This window comes from Metopolophium dirhodum, chromosome 8 (assembly GCF_019925205.1).
Source record: "Metopolophium dirhodum isolate CAU chromosome 8, ASM1992520v1, whole genome shotgun sequence".
In the NCBI taxonomy this organism is placed as follows: domain Eukaryota; kingdom Metazoa; phylum Arthropoda; class Insecta; order Hemiptera; family Aphididae; genus Metopolophium; species Metopolophium dirhodum.
The window spans coordinates 32,754,385-32,770,581 of record NC_083567.1 but is presented as its reverse complement, the minus strand read 5'-3'; the positions used below and the strand labels follow the sequence as shown (position 1 = coordinate 32,770,581).

General features: G+C 30.6%; 1 protein-coding gene across 1 annotated transcript; it reads left to right on the top strand.

Annotated features, from left to right (window-relative positions):
* The first annotated feature begins 260 nt into the window (after positions 1–260).
* On the top strand, positions 261–3,814 carry LOC132950969 (odorant receptor 2a-like). The gene is made up of 6 exons (XM_061022613.1): positions 261–1,135; positions 2,269–2,347; positions 2,649–2,748; positions 2,828–2,947; positions 3,043–3,201; positions 3,400–3,814. The coding sequence occupies exons 1-6, from the start codon at positions 358–360 to the stop codon at positions 3,457–3,459; spliced, it is 1,296 nt and encodes a 431-aa protein (XP_060878596.1). The 5' UTR covers positions 261–357; the 3' UTR covers positions 3,460–3,814.
* The last annotated feature ends 12,383 nt before the right edge of the window (positions 3,815–16,197 follow it).

Below are 16,197 nucleotides of genomic sequence, written 5' to 3'. Positions count from 1 at the left end.
TAGGGGTTTTGTAAAATCATTTTTTGATTTTATATTTTAATTTGGACTAAAATAGACACGGTCAAGGGGGGGGGGGGGCTATAGCTAGCCTCTGATGAACGTTCACATAATACTATATTAAACTGATAGGCAGAGTAACTTTTCACCTGCTGCGCAGTCCAATAATTTTCAATTTACAGTCCACCCGCGGTCAGAAAAAAAATTTACTGTCCGATGGACGGCAACAGATTGTTTTCCAACGCTTCGATCGGCATCAAAAATGAAACTCCCAGTGCAATCAGGACAAAAATAAAATTGTATAATTGTTATTAATATTCGTTTGCAGAATCCATTGTGGAAATTTACAGTGGTCATATAATGACGACGACGCCGAGGGTGACTGGGTTTACTGCACCGGCATCGGAAGACCTGACCATCGTGGACAACGGGCTGTTCAAAGCCATATGTTTACATCAAATACTCGACCCCGCCAAAGGCGGTAACCGATATTACAGATTGGCGTTCATGGTGGTTATGTGGGTGTCGCTAAGCGTGCAGATCATACAGTCGGTCGGCCTTTACTTCGCTGTCAACGACCTACAGCGGTTCGCGTTCACTACCACGATGATATTCAACGCCTTGCTTTGCCTGTCCAAGGGATACGTATTGGTGACGAACGCGGACAGGGTGCGCGCCAGCCTGGAAGTGGCCCGGTACGGGTTCACGTCTAGCGGCGCTCGGGACCAACGCTTGATGCGCCGGTCCCGGGCCGTGCTGTCCACGGTTCTGCGCACGTTCGCCGTGCTCAGCTGGGTCACGTGTTTCATCTGGGCGTTGACGCCGCTGTTCGCGATGGACGAATACCTACAGCTGACGAATGCCAACGGCACCGTCTCCCGTTACCGGGTTACCATCTACAACGTGTGGTTACCGGTGCCGGCAACCGTGTACAACGAGACGATCGTCTGGTCGCTCGTCTACGCGGTCGAGGTGGTCGTGTGCTTCGTAAACGTGTTCAGTTGGTTGCTGTTCGACAGCTACGTGGTGACAATGTGTTTCACGTTCAACGCTCAGTTCCGCACTGTGGCGGCCAGTTCTACGATCATCGGCCACCGCGGTGTCTCGCCCCGATCACCGTCACCGCACGCCACGGACGGTTCGTACCCGGTCAATTTGTTATATTTCATAATCGGGAGCGGAACGGTTCAAAAATCAAAAAAAAAGAGTTATGCCTGCATTTCAAATATCCAGAGCGGTTATCGATTATTTCGAGCGTAGGACTGCAGACTGTGTTTGTTTTTATTATTTGTGTACGCAGTCTATAATATTTTTTTTTTATTTTCAATGATTGCAAAGTGGTAACTAAATTTATTTTATTTTAATTACATTTTGTAGATTTAGTAAATTTGATAGGCACTAATGCGGGGCGAATCTTTCAAGTTGTAAATTTATTCTCATCTTGCTAAACTTAACAGGTAAATACTTTTGAAGTCAATTCCCTTCTGAATGTACGTGCGGGAACCTCCCCAAAACCACCACAAAAGACCACTTCTAAAATTCTTTCAAGTTGTGACATTCTTTTTTCACTTGTAACTATATTACTGGTTACCAATTTTTTAAACGTATAACCTTTAGAATTTTTAGCTTTGCCATTTTAGCGATGGCCCATTATATTTCAAAATAAATTTGCACTGTAAAAACAATAAAAATCAATAATATTTCACATGGTGCAAACCACTCATTAAATATTGACCATCACTATATATAATATTATGGCGAAACTACAAAACTAAAAAAGTCTGTTACTAATATTGTATGATAATTGATAAGTTAGAGAGAGGGAGAGAGAGTGATTTATTGCGTATTTTATGAGGAGTTATATATGCATATTATGGTGCATTAGTGTAATTCATGAAATTGCTGAGTTCGTGAACTTGAATCTATGGTGAGTCAATCGATCATCTCTATAATGTGCTGGACTACAGTGTTATCAAATAATGTGTTGCCAAATGTATGCATACAATTACAAGTTGTTTTAGGTGATTTAATTGAGACAAGCGCGAGGGAAGGGATGCCTGAGGGCTGACAAATATAACAAATCACTGTTACGATGAAGTTTAGAATATTAAAAAATAGTTATAATTTTCATTCTAAAAAGTTATCGCTAATTAATTGGTTTACTGTGCGAGTTTCTGAAATGAATGTGATGAAACAGCAGTTCAACAGGCCACAGTTACACAAACTAGTCACAAATAGTGTTGTATACATTATTTATGATAACTGTTCTAGGTACAAGTGATGATAATAATACATTGAATTGTTATGATGAACTGATGAACCACATAAAAGATAATCAAAGTATAATAAAGTGAGTGCATAATAATGTATCATTCAAATTTCGCACGAGTACAATTATTATAGTTTGATTAAAATTCTGTAATCAAAAAAGTTGTACTTAAAATGTAGCGGATCACATATGTGTGACACCGTTACAATGTGTATGCCCCAAATTTAGATATCGCTTAAAAATATATTTCACTACAAAACATAGAGCACGCAATGGTGGTTTTTAATTAACGTTTTATGAATGTATTATTCTCATCATAAGAAGCAGCAAGGATTGAGAACTAAGACTAATAACTTCTATTTTTTATTTTTCAACCGTATAGGATGTATGATGATTTTTTTGAAATTATTCAACCCACTATCTTATTCCAAATAATTGGTGGATCGTATTCTGTAATAACATTAATATTTCTCACTTCCCTGGTAAGCGTTTATTTTTTACCATAGATATTATGTTTCATAAACACATTTTTAAATCTATTCTTTTTTTTTTTATATCAAGACGTATCTTATGGGTTGGTCAATTATATCCATACCAGTTTTAAAAGTATTTTTTGGTTTTTTATCAGTTACTTTTGAACTCTTTATGTATTGTTATGTATTCAACCACATAGAAACTGAGGTAAGCGAACAAAAAATAAATTACTCAAATTGGATACTAAAACTCATTTTGTTTGACAAATATCTGATTGAAATTTTGTAAATTTTTATTGACAGAAATGTAATATGAATTTTGGATTGTATAGTAGTAACTGGACTGCAATGGATTTAAAATTTAAAAAGACATTGTTGTTTGGTATGAACACGAACTCATCTCATAGGCGAGTGATGAAAGTGACCCCAAGGTCTATCATAAATCTAGAAATGTTCACCAATGTAAGCAATTTTAAGTTATATTAGCTGATTACTATTATTTTGATAAACCACCATTTATAAGCATTTTATACAACGCAGTTTAATATTGTCTCATTATTTATGTTTCTTTTCGCTTAACCTTTATTGTACCCACAGATAATCATGGACATTCTATTACAATTTAAAAATGATATTAAATCGTAAACTGACGATTTTCAGGTGATGAACATGTCATACTCAATAGTGTCTATACTATTAAATTCAAGAGTCCAGAAATGAAATGAAATAATTTATAAATTCAACTAATGATATCGAGTAAAATATTAGATAATGTTAGTTAAATCACATTGTATGTTTAAAATAAAAACATCTAATTATTTATTTATTTAGTAATAAAATTGTGAACCTGACGTGTTGTAGATATTATATTAAGTGTGTTGGAGCCAAAAAAACAGGAAAAACTCTCACGCTCCGTAGAATAAGGAGTCTGATTTCGTTTATTTTTTTTTATTTAAAATAAGAGAACACTTTGCAAATAGGATTAAAGCTCGATTTTCAAAATTATATTTATAGAAGTTAAAATATGTATTTAAATCATTTACAATACCTATAAGTTAATTTTCAAACGTATTTTTCTATTAGTAGAAAGTAAAATGAAAATTTGGACAACGAGGCATGAGAGTTTTTCCTGTGATGTAATTTTTGTTGATAATATAATACACCGAATAATATTATAACCCATATCAACCCCCTCCCCACTTACAGGTATTTAGCAGTAGATTAGTGGAAAAGTTTTAAGCAACTGATATATAAAATACAATTTTCAAATGTTATAATATAATTTCAGACAATTTGTAAAACAGGTTCCGACACCCTTAATGATATAAATTTAATATCATTTTTGGTTTTTTAAATAATAAAGTGGCTTGACGTACAATTTTATGATTACAGAAAATAATCATTATCTTACTTAATGAAGGTTAGTAATTATATGTTTGAACACGTCTTAAAATTAATTGTTGTGTAGTTAGTAGAATTCTATAAATCTAACACAACATGCGTACGCCGTAGGTACAGTACCTATAACATTAACTAAATACTGAAGATGAGTTGCCTATACACTACTCCTTAAAATTAAGTCCGTGGCCCATTTTTGAGTATGAATACACTTGGGTACATGTAATTTATATTAGATTATGTATTTTATAATATTTATTTTAGTATTTGTTTATTGTACTTGGGTAGTCTTAAAATAATTGGTTATTATATTATTAATACCTATGTATTTATATGGGTGTGTGGTGTGCCACCTGCTATTTTACGGTTAAACCAAGTATAATCATGACTATTCTGTATTTATAAATTTTAATTATCGTATTATTAAATTTATGTTTTGAATGCTCAATTATTATTATCATCCCTGAATAAATTTTAGTCTTATATTTTAAAACTATCCTATCTGACTGTTTTTTGGATTCTGAGAAAGTATATAATATTGATATTTCAGTGATGTGATTTTTTGTTTTGTTCATCTGTCATCAGTCCAAGCATATTGTCCGCGAACCGACGCAGTTGGATTGCCTATCACACTGGCTGAGTTGCACCCAAAAGGAGTCGAAGAATCACAATTTTTTACGGGCAACGGAATGCACGGGATCAGCTAGTTGATACATATTTATGGTTCATATATTTTTTCCGAACTGGAAAATATCTAGTGGCTTTCTGTGTTTGTCTTTAGCTATTTTTTTTTATAATTACGACTAAAACGTAAATTTTTTTAGCAAATTTAAAAATATGTGAATAAAACTGCATACGTCATATTTTAAAAAACACATTTCAAAATGTAAGATAATGTTTTAATAGATAAATAAATGTATGATAAAATAAAATGTTACAATTGATAGAATTCAGCAATGAAACAATCAACTTACTATATCCGTTAAATAGTTATTTGTATTTAATTGACGCAAAAATGCATAATTTAAATATTTAGAGTATATTTATAAATTTGTAATGTTTAATATTAAACTAAATACACGTGACCACGTGGGTTATGGGCACGTTTTGCAATATGGAGTGTTATAAAAGCCATTAAAAGGTATAAGATGCTTCATTGTCTTTTTGATCATTAAAGTTATACATTTTTTTCATTAATATGATATTACGAAATTGTTTTCTCAACAGTGCAATCTTATTATTTCACTGCGGTATCTCTGACCGCATTATTTTATAAAATAATAATTTAAAGATTTCAGATGACTGATCAAATCTAACGGTTAAAAATTATATAATAAACTGTAGTGCTTAAAACGGTTTGAAAGAACACAATATTACCTACTGTATTATACAGAGTGATTATTTTAACAGAAGTTTTTCAAACATTTTTTTATTCAATTTAAAGTCATAACAAAACAACAATTTCAAAAAAACTTGTATATTTTTCTGTGTTGTATCGTTTTATTTTTTTTTAATTTGTTGAATGACAGCGTATACATTGTAATTTCATATTCCTGAGAATTTGAATTTATGAAATTCAAATATTTTGAATCGGTAGTTAATTAGTTATAACTTATAAGTATTTACAATTTCGATGATCGTACTTACCTAGTGAAGTGACGCTAAGGTATCCCGATAAATGCCCACTACACACATCATCATAATATTGAATACTTGTCTAATTTATCTACTTGTTAAAAATTGATAAACCGAAATTCTCTGAAAAATATTTTGTTTTAGGAATATGTATTTTGTCACTAAAAAAGAAACAACTTTAAAAATAATAATAATTGTAAAAATAAGTATTATTTTTTCAAAAATTTTGTTTTGTAATGACGACTTCAGATTATGTAAGAAACATATTTTTAAAAACGTTAATATTTTTCAAGAGAATGCTCGCCTTTAACAACTTGAATTTTTGATATGTTTATTTATTTATTTATATAAAGAAAAGAAATAAAACTTTTTTCTGGTTGTATAATATTTAATGACCTTTAATTAAAACGTTCAGCCGTTTTATAAACGTAATAAATTAATTTAACAAATCTGGGGAAGTTTCCCATGGTATAATAGTAAGTTAAGTTTCGTGTGTACCTTGTCATTTAGTAGGTCATAGTGATGGATGTAATAAATCTTAAATTTGAAGTCAACGATATCTGATAAATCCCAGAGCTTGAAATCTGTTTTAAATATTGATCAAATTTGTTAAAAATATTCTAAGAAATTCAAAATTCTATCGAAATTGAAATTTGGAGGGAAGGGGGGTTAAATGACGTGTTTGTTCCATATTTATAATAATACCTGCTAGCTGTGGTACTCGACTTCGACAGGGGGGAAATTAATCCGATATAAACATCCGCCTGTGTCGGATAGTACCTATTAAGTAACTTTTTTCTTACGTGAACCACTTGCAAGCAGGAACAAACGAGTATGTAGATATGATTTATATAAACATAATTTTCATCTCTTTAATGCACCAACTATATTCATATTCCTATCTGAAAAGATGTTGATGTAAAAAATCGGATAATTTTTACTACCCCAAAAGTTGATGACAGACAGCAAAAAACACACACATCATTGTAAAACCTGCAATACATTTATCGCTATCTCGGAATCTAAAATAATGGCAATAATAATAATTTTTATTTATCTCTATAGGTATTATATAAAATATTCTACTATGGTATAATACTTATTTTATTATTAAGTAAAAAATAAACGTTTCATAAAAATATTGTAATTGCACCCGAACTAAGTCAAAATCCAACTTAACGCAAAGGCTTTTAGTAGCCAATAGCCACTAATGATAAGCACTGGTAAGGTATACGACACCAAAAAATGCAACAATATTTTAAGCTTTTATCCTTTGACTAAAATTTCCCAAATTATTTATTAATAATAGAAGTATGCATGTTTAATACTATTTAGGCTCTAATATAAATGGTCATGTACTCACGTTTAAAGTAACTCAACTTAATATAATATATTTTAAATAATGTACATAATACATATTACACGTTTTGGTCTTATTTTTATTTTTAAAATATGTTCTCAAAAATGTCTAAGCCAGACAAACAAATAGATGAGAAAAATGATTTTAATTAAAATAAAAATACATTAATAATGTATAGAAAAAAAAATTAAAGCACAGTACGTAGGTTCTAATTATTAGGTTAGGTCAATTCCGTATTTGAATTGCTTTTCGCATTGGCTGCGTATTGAACGTTCAGACTAATAATAAATAAACATAACCTTTATTTTTATCATAATTAGGTACTAATTAACATAAAACTATTAGTTTGCATAAATTGCAACGCATAGGAACACATTACTTTAGAATGTCCTTATTCATTGAATTTATCATAAGCGATTATGTTTATTTAATTTAATTAATAATATAATATTATATTATATTATATTTTTAAACATCCGCGTTTGGTCCAAGATTTCTTTCCAGGTGTTCGTTAGGAATGTTATTGTTTCATTATTATGGAAACATCTTATTGCGATAATGTTTTTCATAGATATAATATAGTACATACCCATGTAATGTATATAATATATTTCACAATAGTTAACACATAATGATATTTGATCTTTAATTACAATAAAATGGCCATGAATCTGTCTATTGCGGTCTTTTCTTTAAGACTTAGTTTTAATGAGTTTTGTTCTTTCTTCGGGAAATTAATTGGGTTTTGTCAATCATAAAGAGACGTTCTTTTGATTTCATTAAACTTGATATTTTTATTACGTCACACTACAATTTATTGTAGCCTATTAGCAATCTATGGGTTTGTATAATAATAATTTTTTCGCATCATTATATTTTGTGCCTTTTCTTTTAATCATTTTTAAACGTTTTACGTTTTGACAGCTTTTTCGTTATAGCAATTAGCAATCCGTGTCTTGCAGATACACGAGTTTCATATTAGTTATCCAATGCAATATATTACATAATATTGCAATACTTTTAATGTTAGTACTGCTTGGTGTTAGGGCAGCAGTAGTTCACTATAATATACTTTTTGTTAAATTGTATTATTAATTTATTTAATTTGTAAATATTAAAGGCATAAGGCTTACTTAGAAGCGATGGAAAAAAATATATTTTTTTTGAATATTTACAATCTATTGTTTTGTACAATAAGCTAATTAAAAAAAAAAGTTTAAATAGATTGTGAAATAGGTTGTAGGAAGAGTCTACAGAGTCACCTTTGCATGTTTATATTATATATATTATATACATTTATTTACACATTGCACTTTAGTTGTCTAGACAAGAACTTGTTACAGAAGTTCTAGAGAAGTACAAGAACCATGTTAATTATTAAATTCATTATTATTCAACTAAATTCCTATGATACTTGCAAAATTTGTAAAAACTGATGTAAATGCCACAAGTTTTTATTTAATAATATTATTAAGATATTGTTGTATCAGTGAAAATTCACTTTTGTTTAAATAAGTTACATATTTAGGGCCAGTTGTACCATCTCTGATTAAAGATAACCGGAGCTTAATCGGCCGAATTTTCCCGGTTAAATATCTTTTATCAGCTGATTAAGGTTATTCGAAGTTTAACCGTGTACGGTACAACTGGCCCTTATAACCTTAATCGATTAAAAATTGATTATTTCAGCTAAATTTGGTAAGTTATAAAGTTACCACAGCATCATCCGAGGATATTTGACTTTCCTGGCAAAACGGAAGAGCAGAAATTAGGATAAAGCTGTCAGTAATTTGGTACTAAATATACGCACGAAAAAAAATCAGATTGGGAAGAGGGAGGTAACAGACGTATATATAATATTGACCATATTACTATAAGCTTGGACAATACACGTCAGATTCACGAACATTTGCGAATTATTTTGTAGTTAAAAATGTATAGATTTTTAATTTTTATACGCTTATAGCTATAGATTGAAAATGTGATACAATTAAGACGCTCATATATTATAAGTAGTGCTTACTGAAACTCAAATCTTATAAATCCGTTAACATAACTTTTTATTTCCAATATTGACGAAATTGGTTATTTGAACGAAGAATAACGATTTTATACTAACTATAATACCAATATAAAATATAAATAGATAACAAAATATACTTAGTTATATTATTGGCTGACAGACCGTTTCCGCTCGGAATCGTTTTTCGTATATGTAATGATTTATTATCGAATTTAAATTTAACACATCCATTACAGTATCCTATTCAATGACAAAGATACATTCGATGTATACAACATTACAACTATACAACTTATGCAGCAGTGTTACCTATTTGCCTATTTAAAAAAAGATATTTTTTAGTGAAAATATTTAAACGAAATTGAGGTTTGCAGAGTGTGAAATAAATGCATCATCATTAAATCATTAATCCTTGATAAGTTGTGACTTGTCTGTTTAGAGGTAATTATATTGGACGGATTTGTTTTAACGAACCCAAACATATTTTGTCTACACAACCTTGCAAATCGTTAATATATCATAGAAATATTATTATATTTTTAACTAAATAAATAAAAGATAGGAAGTATGAATGAAAATATAATTATTCACTTTTTAATATTCTTCTTTTAAAATAACAAAATAATTACCAATAGGAGGTACCTATCTTTATTTTTTCCATACGTTTGTCCGATTTGTGGTCAGGGACAAATATTGTTTTTGTTCAAATATAGATCTTAAGTAATTATTGTAATACAATTAATATTCTACCTAGTATTTCAATAACTGTGCTGTTGTACTCGTATTTTTTTTTATTTATAGTCGTGTCACAAAATACAAATATATTCGCATAATAAACGCAAAGTATATAATATTATAATGGTAATACTTTAAAAAGTTTATCAAAGTACACTGGAACGTAATACAAACGTGGAATTGACTAAGAAAAAATATTCATCCCAAAACAAATTTGCTATTTAGTCTTTCCCTTGCTTTATAGGAAATCAAATTATTCGTTTCACAAAAATGTAATAAATAAATTATCGTGCGACGGATGAACGCACGATACACTTATCATTATCCCTTCTAAATCTAGATATTATTATTAAAAACACGTTTTCTATGGAAGGATTGCATGTTTCCTTGCCCTCTAAAGGTTATTATTAAATTATATTACATACATTTCTGTGTGTAAATTGTACCTATAGTCAGCTAGGTTCGGAGCTAGCTTTCATAATAAACCGGTTTTATCACAGCGCATTCACGGCCTGTCCGTAAATGACATGACGCTTAAATTTTAATACTGTTGTTTGTTATTATCAAACTATTATTATAGGTAACAGGAAATAGCTACAAAACTTTGGGCGTATAATTTATACAGGACTATAACAATATTATGTTGGACTCGGTAAAATTAATAATTTTCATTTGGACACCAAAACTGTTGTGTTGGTTTATTAAGTTTTTGTTTTCCACAGTGACTATTCGTAAAAAAATCCAATTTTTCAATGTCATACATAGTACCTGACGTACGAACGATTCCTTGTTTCTCCCAATCTCTCATCCGGATAATGGTTTCTGATGATAATACCTACGAAATGTATCTTATGATTAATGACGCTCAAATCGAGATCTAACTAAGTAGCTTTTACGGTTTTAAGGTTAGCCGTACAATTAAAATAGTACGCGTGATAATAAAAACAACAATGAATATTGTAATATTGTATGGAAACTAATTGTGTAGAAACTGCAGCCGAGTATAATATGTACCACGAACGATGGTAGTTTGCTGTGTCTACCTACAACCGCTACAGGTAAATTAAATTATGGAACTATAAATGGCATTTGGCGTCACTCAAATTGCGTCCTCATTAATCTATAAAATATATTTACTAATGAGTATTGAGTGGTGTATGAATCCCGTCCTGGGTTACCAAACAACTACACGAATGAACATTTGCAAACTATTTGGGACGAACATATTTTTATGTCAGCAAACGACGATGACAATAGTAATTTTTTCAACTATTACTATCTAGTACCTAAGTACTGTAGGTATGTATAATATAATATTATGTATACATAGGTACTCATCGAAATTATTATAATTTTTTTTTAATTACACAATTTTTTACCTCACAAATATACTTCCTGGATAACTCGAATTTCTTCGCCGGTCCTTTCATCCTCGAGTTGACCAAGTTGGACTGTATGTATATTTTATTTGTCATCTATACGGACGAAAAACGATACAAAACATATTGTTTTAAATGGTATACATTACCTGCCCACGGTTATCTGGACGTTTATGAACAATTTTTTGGAAACGGTTCGTCTGTTCGTCCGATACGTTGACAATAATATAAAACGACCCCTCGGCGAGTATGGTTTTGAAAGTATGCAATATCATAATGCACGAGGTTTTGACAAACGCACATTACAATCACGGCCGAGAGATGTGCGTGTTATTGTTGTTTTGCAACGACATAATATTATATAATATTACATAATATTATATCATGCTCGAAAACCTTTGTAGTTGGTGTATAATACAGCCGGACCGGACGCGAGCGTTATGCCAGGATGAATGAATTCCCGATTTGTAGCTATAAAATATTATATACCTACCTACTGTTGTACACCACCTACCTTTATTCGTGTTTTGTGAGACGTGCAGGACGGTTACGACTCTACGCTGCGACCGGTACGTATGCACCGGCCGTTATGCATACGTACCTTCCACTATAATATACCAATTACCAACTACCAACTATTATCATTATCGTCATCATCGTCATCGTCATCATCGTCATAATCGTCATCGTCATCGTCATCATAATCATAATCGTCATCATAATCATAATCGTCATCGTCATTATATTATTATAATGCACTCGATATTGAAACGCGAAGATTCGACGGCGGCGTGGACGGACGGGCGAGAGTAGCGTTTGATTAGGGCAACGCGTGCGCCTCGAGTATTATGTTACGTATATTATGTACACACGCCACAATATTATTATTTTGGTCCAAAATGTACGCAAGACAGACAAAATACGTTTTGATATCATGCGCGGCTCGGTCGGCGGGTCCTGGGAAATAAAGTCTCAAAATAGTGTACACGTATATATATATATATAAGGTATAACATTTTGTTACGGATGGCGCGTTGTGTTGTACTCGGTTAAGCGCTTCGCAGACTACTGTGACGACGCGTGTTATGTATTATAATATTTATCCGCGTAAGCCTTTGCAGCTATGTATACACTGTAAGTTTAGCGGGTGCAGTTGCCCCCAGGATACGGTACACGTTTTTGGCGACTAGTAATTCCCCCCCGCGCCGATCGTTTCGATTTCGCTATAATTAATTAGGTACACGTCAACGCCAGGACAACGAACCGGAGGACTTAAGTAGTATTTCCAAGACGTCGTCATTACTGTACGTCGTGAATCGTGACGCCGCTCCGCTGCAGTATGACTGTTATTGTGGGTATATACTCGCCTACCCACACCGGCGATGAACTGCACCCGAGGTTCGTTACGCTAATAATTCGTCGCCAAACATTAACAATTAATAATAATTGTTTCCGTCGAATTCACCGAGTTTATTTTGTCAAATTTAAAGCGGTCAAGTTGCGCAATCATGTGATTAAAACCATTGGGGGGTACCTATATTATACGTCTTAATGGTTTATTTATTAACTCTGTCCATTATTTTTAATGCACAAAATATTATTTCGACGCTCTAAGACCAAATTAAAAAAATTATTTTCAGTTAAATAAACCGAGTAACGTATTTTGAAGCAAAAATATTTGTCTGCGGTTCAACTATTCTTCCGCCGTTCAATTGAAATTAACCGCTGATAATCCTATTCAAAAAGCTGGTTACACCAAACCCACTGTGACAAAACTGTCGCGTTTTAACGTACCGTATATGACCTTTCCTTAAACTTTACCCACTTAAAAACACCAATTAGACGTACGTGTCGACAATTTTGGTAATCTCTGTAAAGACAAATTTATTATTGGGCCTGAGAAATTTCGTAGACGTTTTTATACAACAGCATATTAAGGTTTAAAACTCTATCATAGGGTGATAGGTTTGTACATGGTTAGTGTGAGTCCTGATAATATAATTAACAATATCATTGACTTAACTGGTATTGTCATTAAATAAATAATAAAATCATTTTGATTTCATATATATTTGTTTTTGTAGACATATTTTGGGGTGGCATTAATGTCGATGTATTTTTATTACATTTTGATAGCTCTGAAACATAGGGACACATTGCACATCTCACGCCTCCAGCTAGTCGTTAACAAAACAAAACAAAAAAACCCCAAAACTTTAGGGTTGATATTTAAAAAAAAAACAATTTTGTTTTTATCAAATTCAATTCAAACCGTTAGTTGGCACATAAAAACGGAAATATATTGTTTGCATCATGTGTCCCGATAGAAAGCCTGCTCTTCCAATCAATGACGTGCTAGTTGTACTCGCAATTTAACTGTTTATAAATAGCGTACCAGTAGTCAACACAAGCACAGTTGTCTAAAAAATGCAGTAATTATAGAAGTTAAGCATTAACATTATTTTATTGATTAATTTTTTTTAACATAAATATGCTTTTGGGCTGGATACAGATATTTTTATTTTCTCACCGATTTTACGTAAATTTTGGTGGCGTTAAAAAACTATTGCGAAAATCTAAAAATGACCTTTTTAAAGTACCATCTTGATCCAATTTCCTAAAAGATAAGATACTATAATATGTTGAAATCGAAGCACTCCTTCTGGTAGAAATTGTGTTTACAGGATAAAAAAAAAACATCATTGTCAAACCACTAGCTTCCTCGCTCCGCTCAGAATTTAAAAATTTCCACTATGTATTATATACAATTAATGGTTACTTATTAATATATATATTTATGATTCATACATTTTTTTCGAAGTGGAATATATAGTATATTATACTAACATCGATGGCTAAATCAATTTTTTTTATAGATACATTTTTATAGATTTTATAGACGTATTATTAATACCTATATATTTTATTCCTTGGTTATTGATATCATAAAAGTATAAAGAGATATGGACATTTTATAGATTTCCAGGCAACACTCGAAGTTTTTAATGTAACACGTTACATCATAATATTAAGTGTAACTTCAATCACATTAAACTACAATGAGAAAGAGACGTAATATGAATATTAGTAGGAAAAGAAAATGTGTTATGTTAATAAAATAACACAGCTGCAATCTGGATCAATCGACTTTACGCTCATCATCATACCACACTATATGTTAATATCACGGTATAGATTATATGTTAGGTTATTCAATCTACCGTGGTTTATATCTACTCGAGATCTAGTTGAAAATAATAAATTTCTATATTCCTATTTCATGTAAATAAAACTTAGCAAGATCCGACTGTTACCTAAATTGTTTTGTGTAAGTTAATGAAAATGAATAAATCAAGTAAATACATCTGTGATGAACATTATTTTTGTTTAATCCAGTCATTTTTTTTTTTATATAATCTGTAGTTAGTAGTTATAGTTTACACTTTAAAATATAGGTAGCGTGATAGTGCGTAGGCAGAGAATTTACCTATACAATACAACATGCATTTTTTTTTGCATTTTTGCATTTTTGCATTTTTGAATTTTTCCAAAGCGATACGATTGGTTCTTAAATAATATTTAAATTTGTATGCAATGCTTTATCATTGAATTTAAATTTAATACATCCCTATTTGTTTCTCGGTAATAATGTTTGAAAATAAAAACTAATGAAAAATAATGTTCCATGCAGTTGCTTTTACATCAATTTAAAAATATCAAAAATAAATTTTTTTTATCACTCTGACATTTTACAAAACTCGTTAAAAATGTAAAAGGTCTATATATTAAAATTATTTGGTAGTTGAAAATACATTACATTTTATTCAGCGTGAATTCATATTCATTTTATAATATTGTTAAAAAAATAAAGTTTTAACAAAATTGGATAAGTAAACAAAGAAAAAAAACAGGGAACTAGTAGTTAATAGTTGGTCACATTAATAGATGTCTTAAATTTGAATTAATTTTTAAATACAATTGTTCGATAAAATATAGTTTTTTAATATTTCCTCAATAAGTATTTTAAATATTTTTAGAATTAAGTAAGACCAACACATCAAAACTATATTAAAATTTAAGCTTTTGTAGTTTAAATCAAATATTTTAATGCACACATAATTTGACAATTTTCCTGAATTTGAAAAAGGTTGTCAATATTTAATAATATGGTGGCTTAAAGCTAAGTTTTTATTTTGAATTACAGTAAGAAGAACAACTTATGAGGAATTTCGTTTTAAATTGTTCATGCTGAAGTATAACAGTAAAAAATGTTACGGGTTTTCAACTACAAAATATTTCAAAAATGTTCACTATTTTAACAAATAAAAAAAATTGATGATTTTAATATATAACGATCGACGATATTTTTCAGTTGTCCATAATATTCTGGACAAGAATGAAATGTATAATCTGGAAGCGTGGTGTATTAAAATATAATATAATATATGAGTGTTATAATATACGATCTTCTGACTACTGTCTACTAGGTATATTTAAATAGTTGATGCTAAACTCGTCTGGTTAATTTTTTTCAAAAGATATGTATTTTCAAAGGTGTATATTCGTTTGATTTTCATTTTTAGGCCAAGTAAATCCAGTAATTATTTATCTGGATAATGAAAATGCACAAGTGTCTATTTCAGATCTACGAGGATTTAGATGTGTATCTACGAATGCCAGACACAAATAAATGTGAATGTCAGATTTGAATCTGCCATCTGCGAAGGCTAGATTTGAATTTATGAATATCATATCTAAAAATCCGCGTCGATCTTACGAAATCATAAAACCTATTTAATCTTTCTGCAATTAAACTATAATAACTTTAACGACGCTACAATATTTATTGCTCAAACAACTGGTCGACTTCTTACATTATTTTATTATTTTATTAATGCCGAGTGAAGGGATTGTTTTAAGAACAAAAA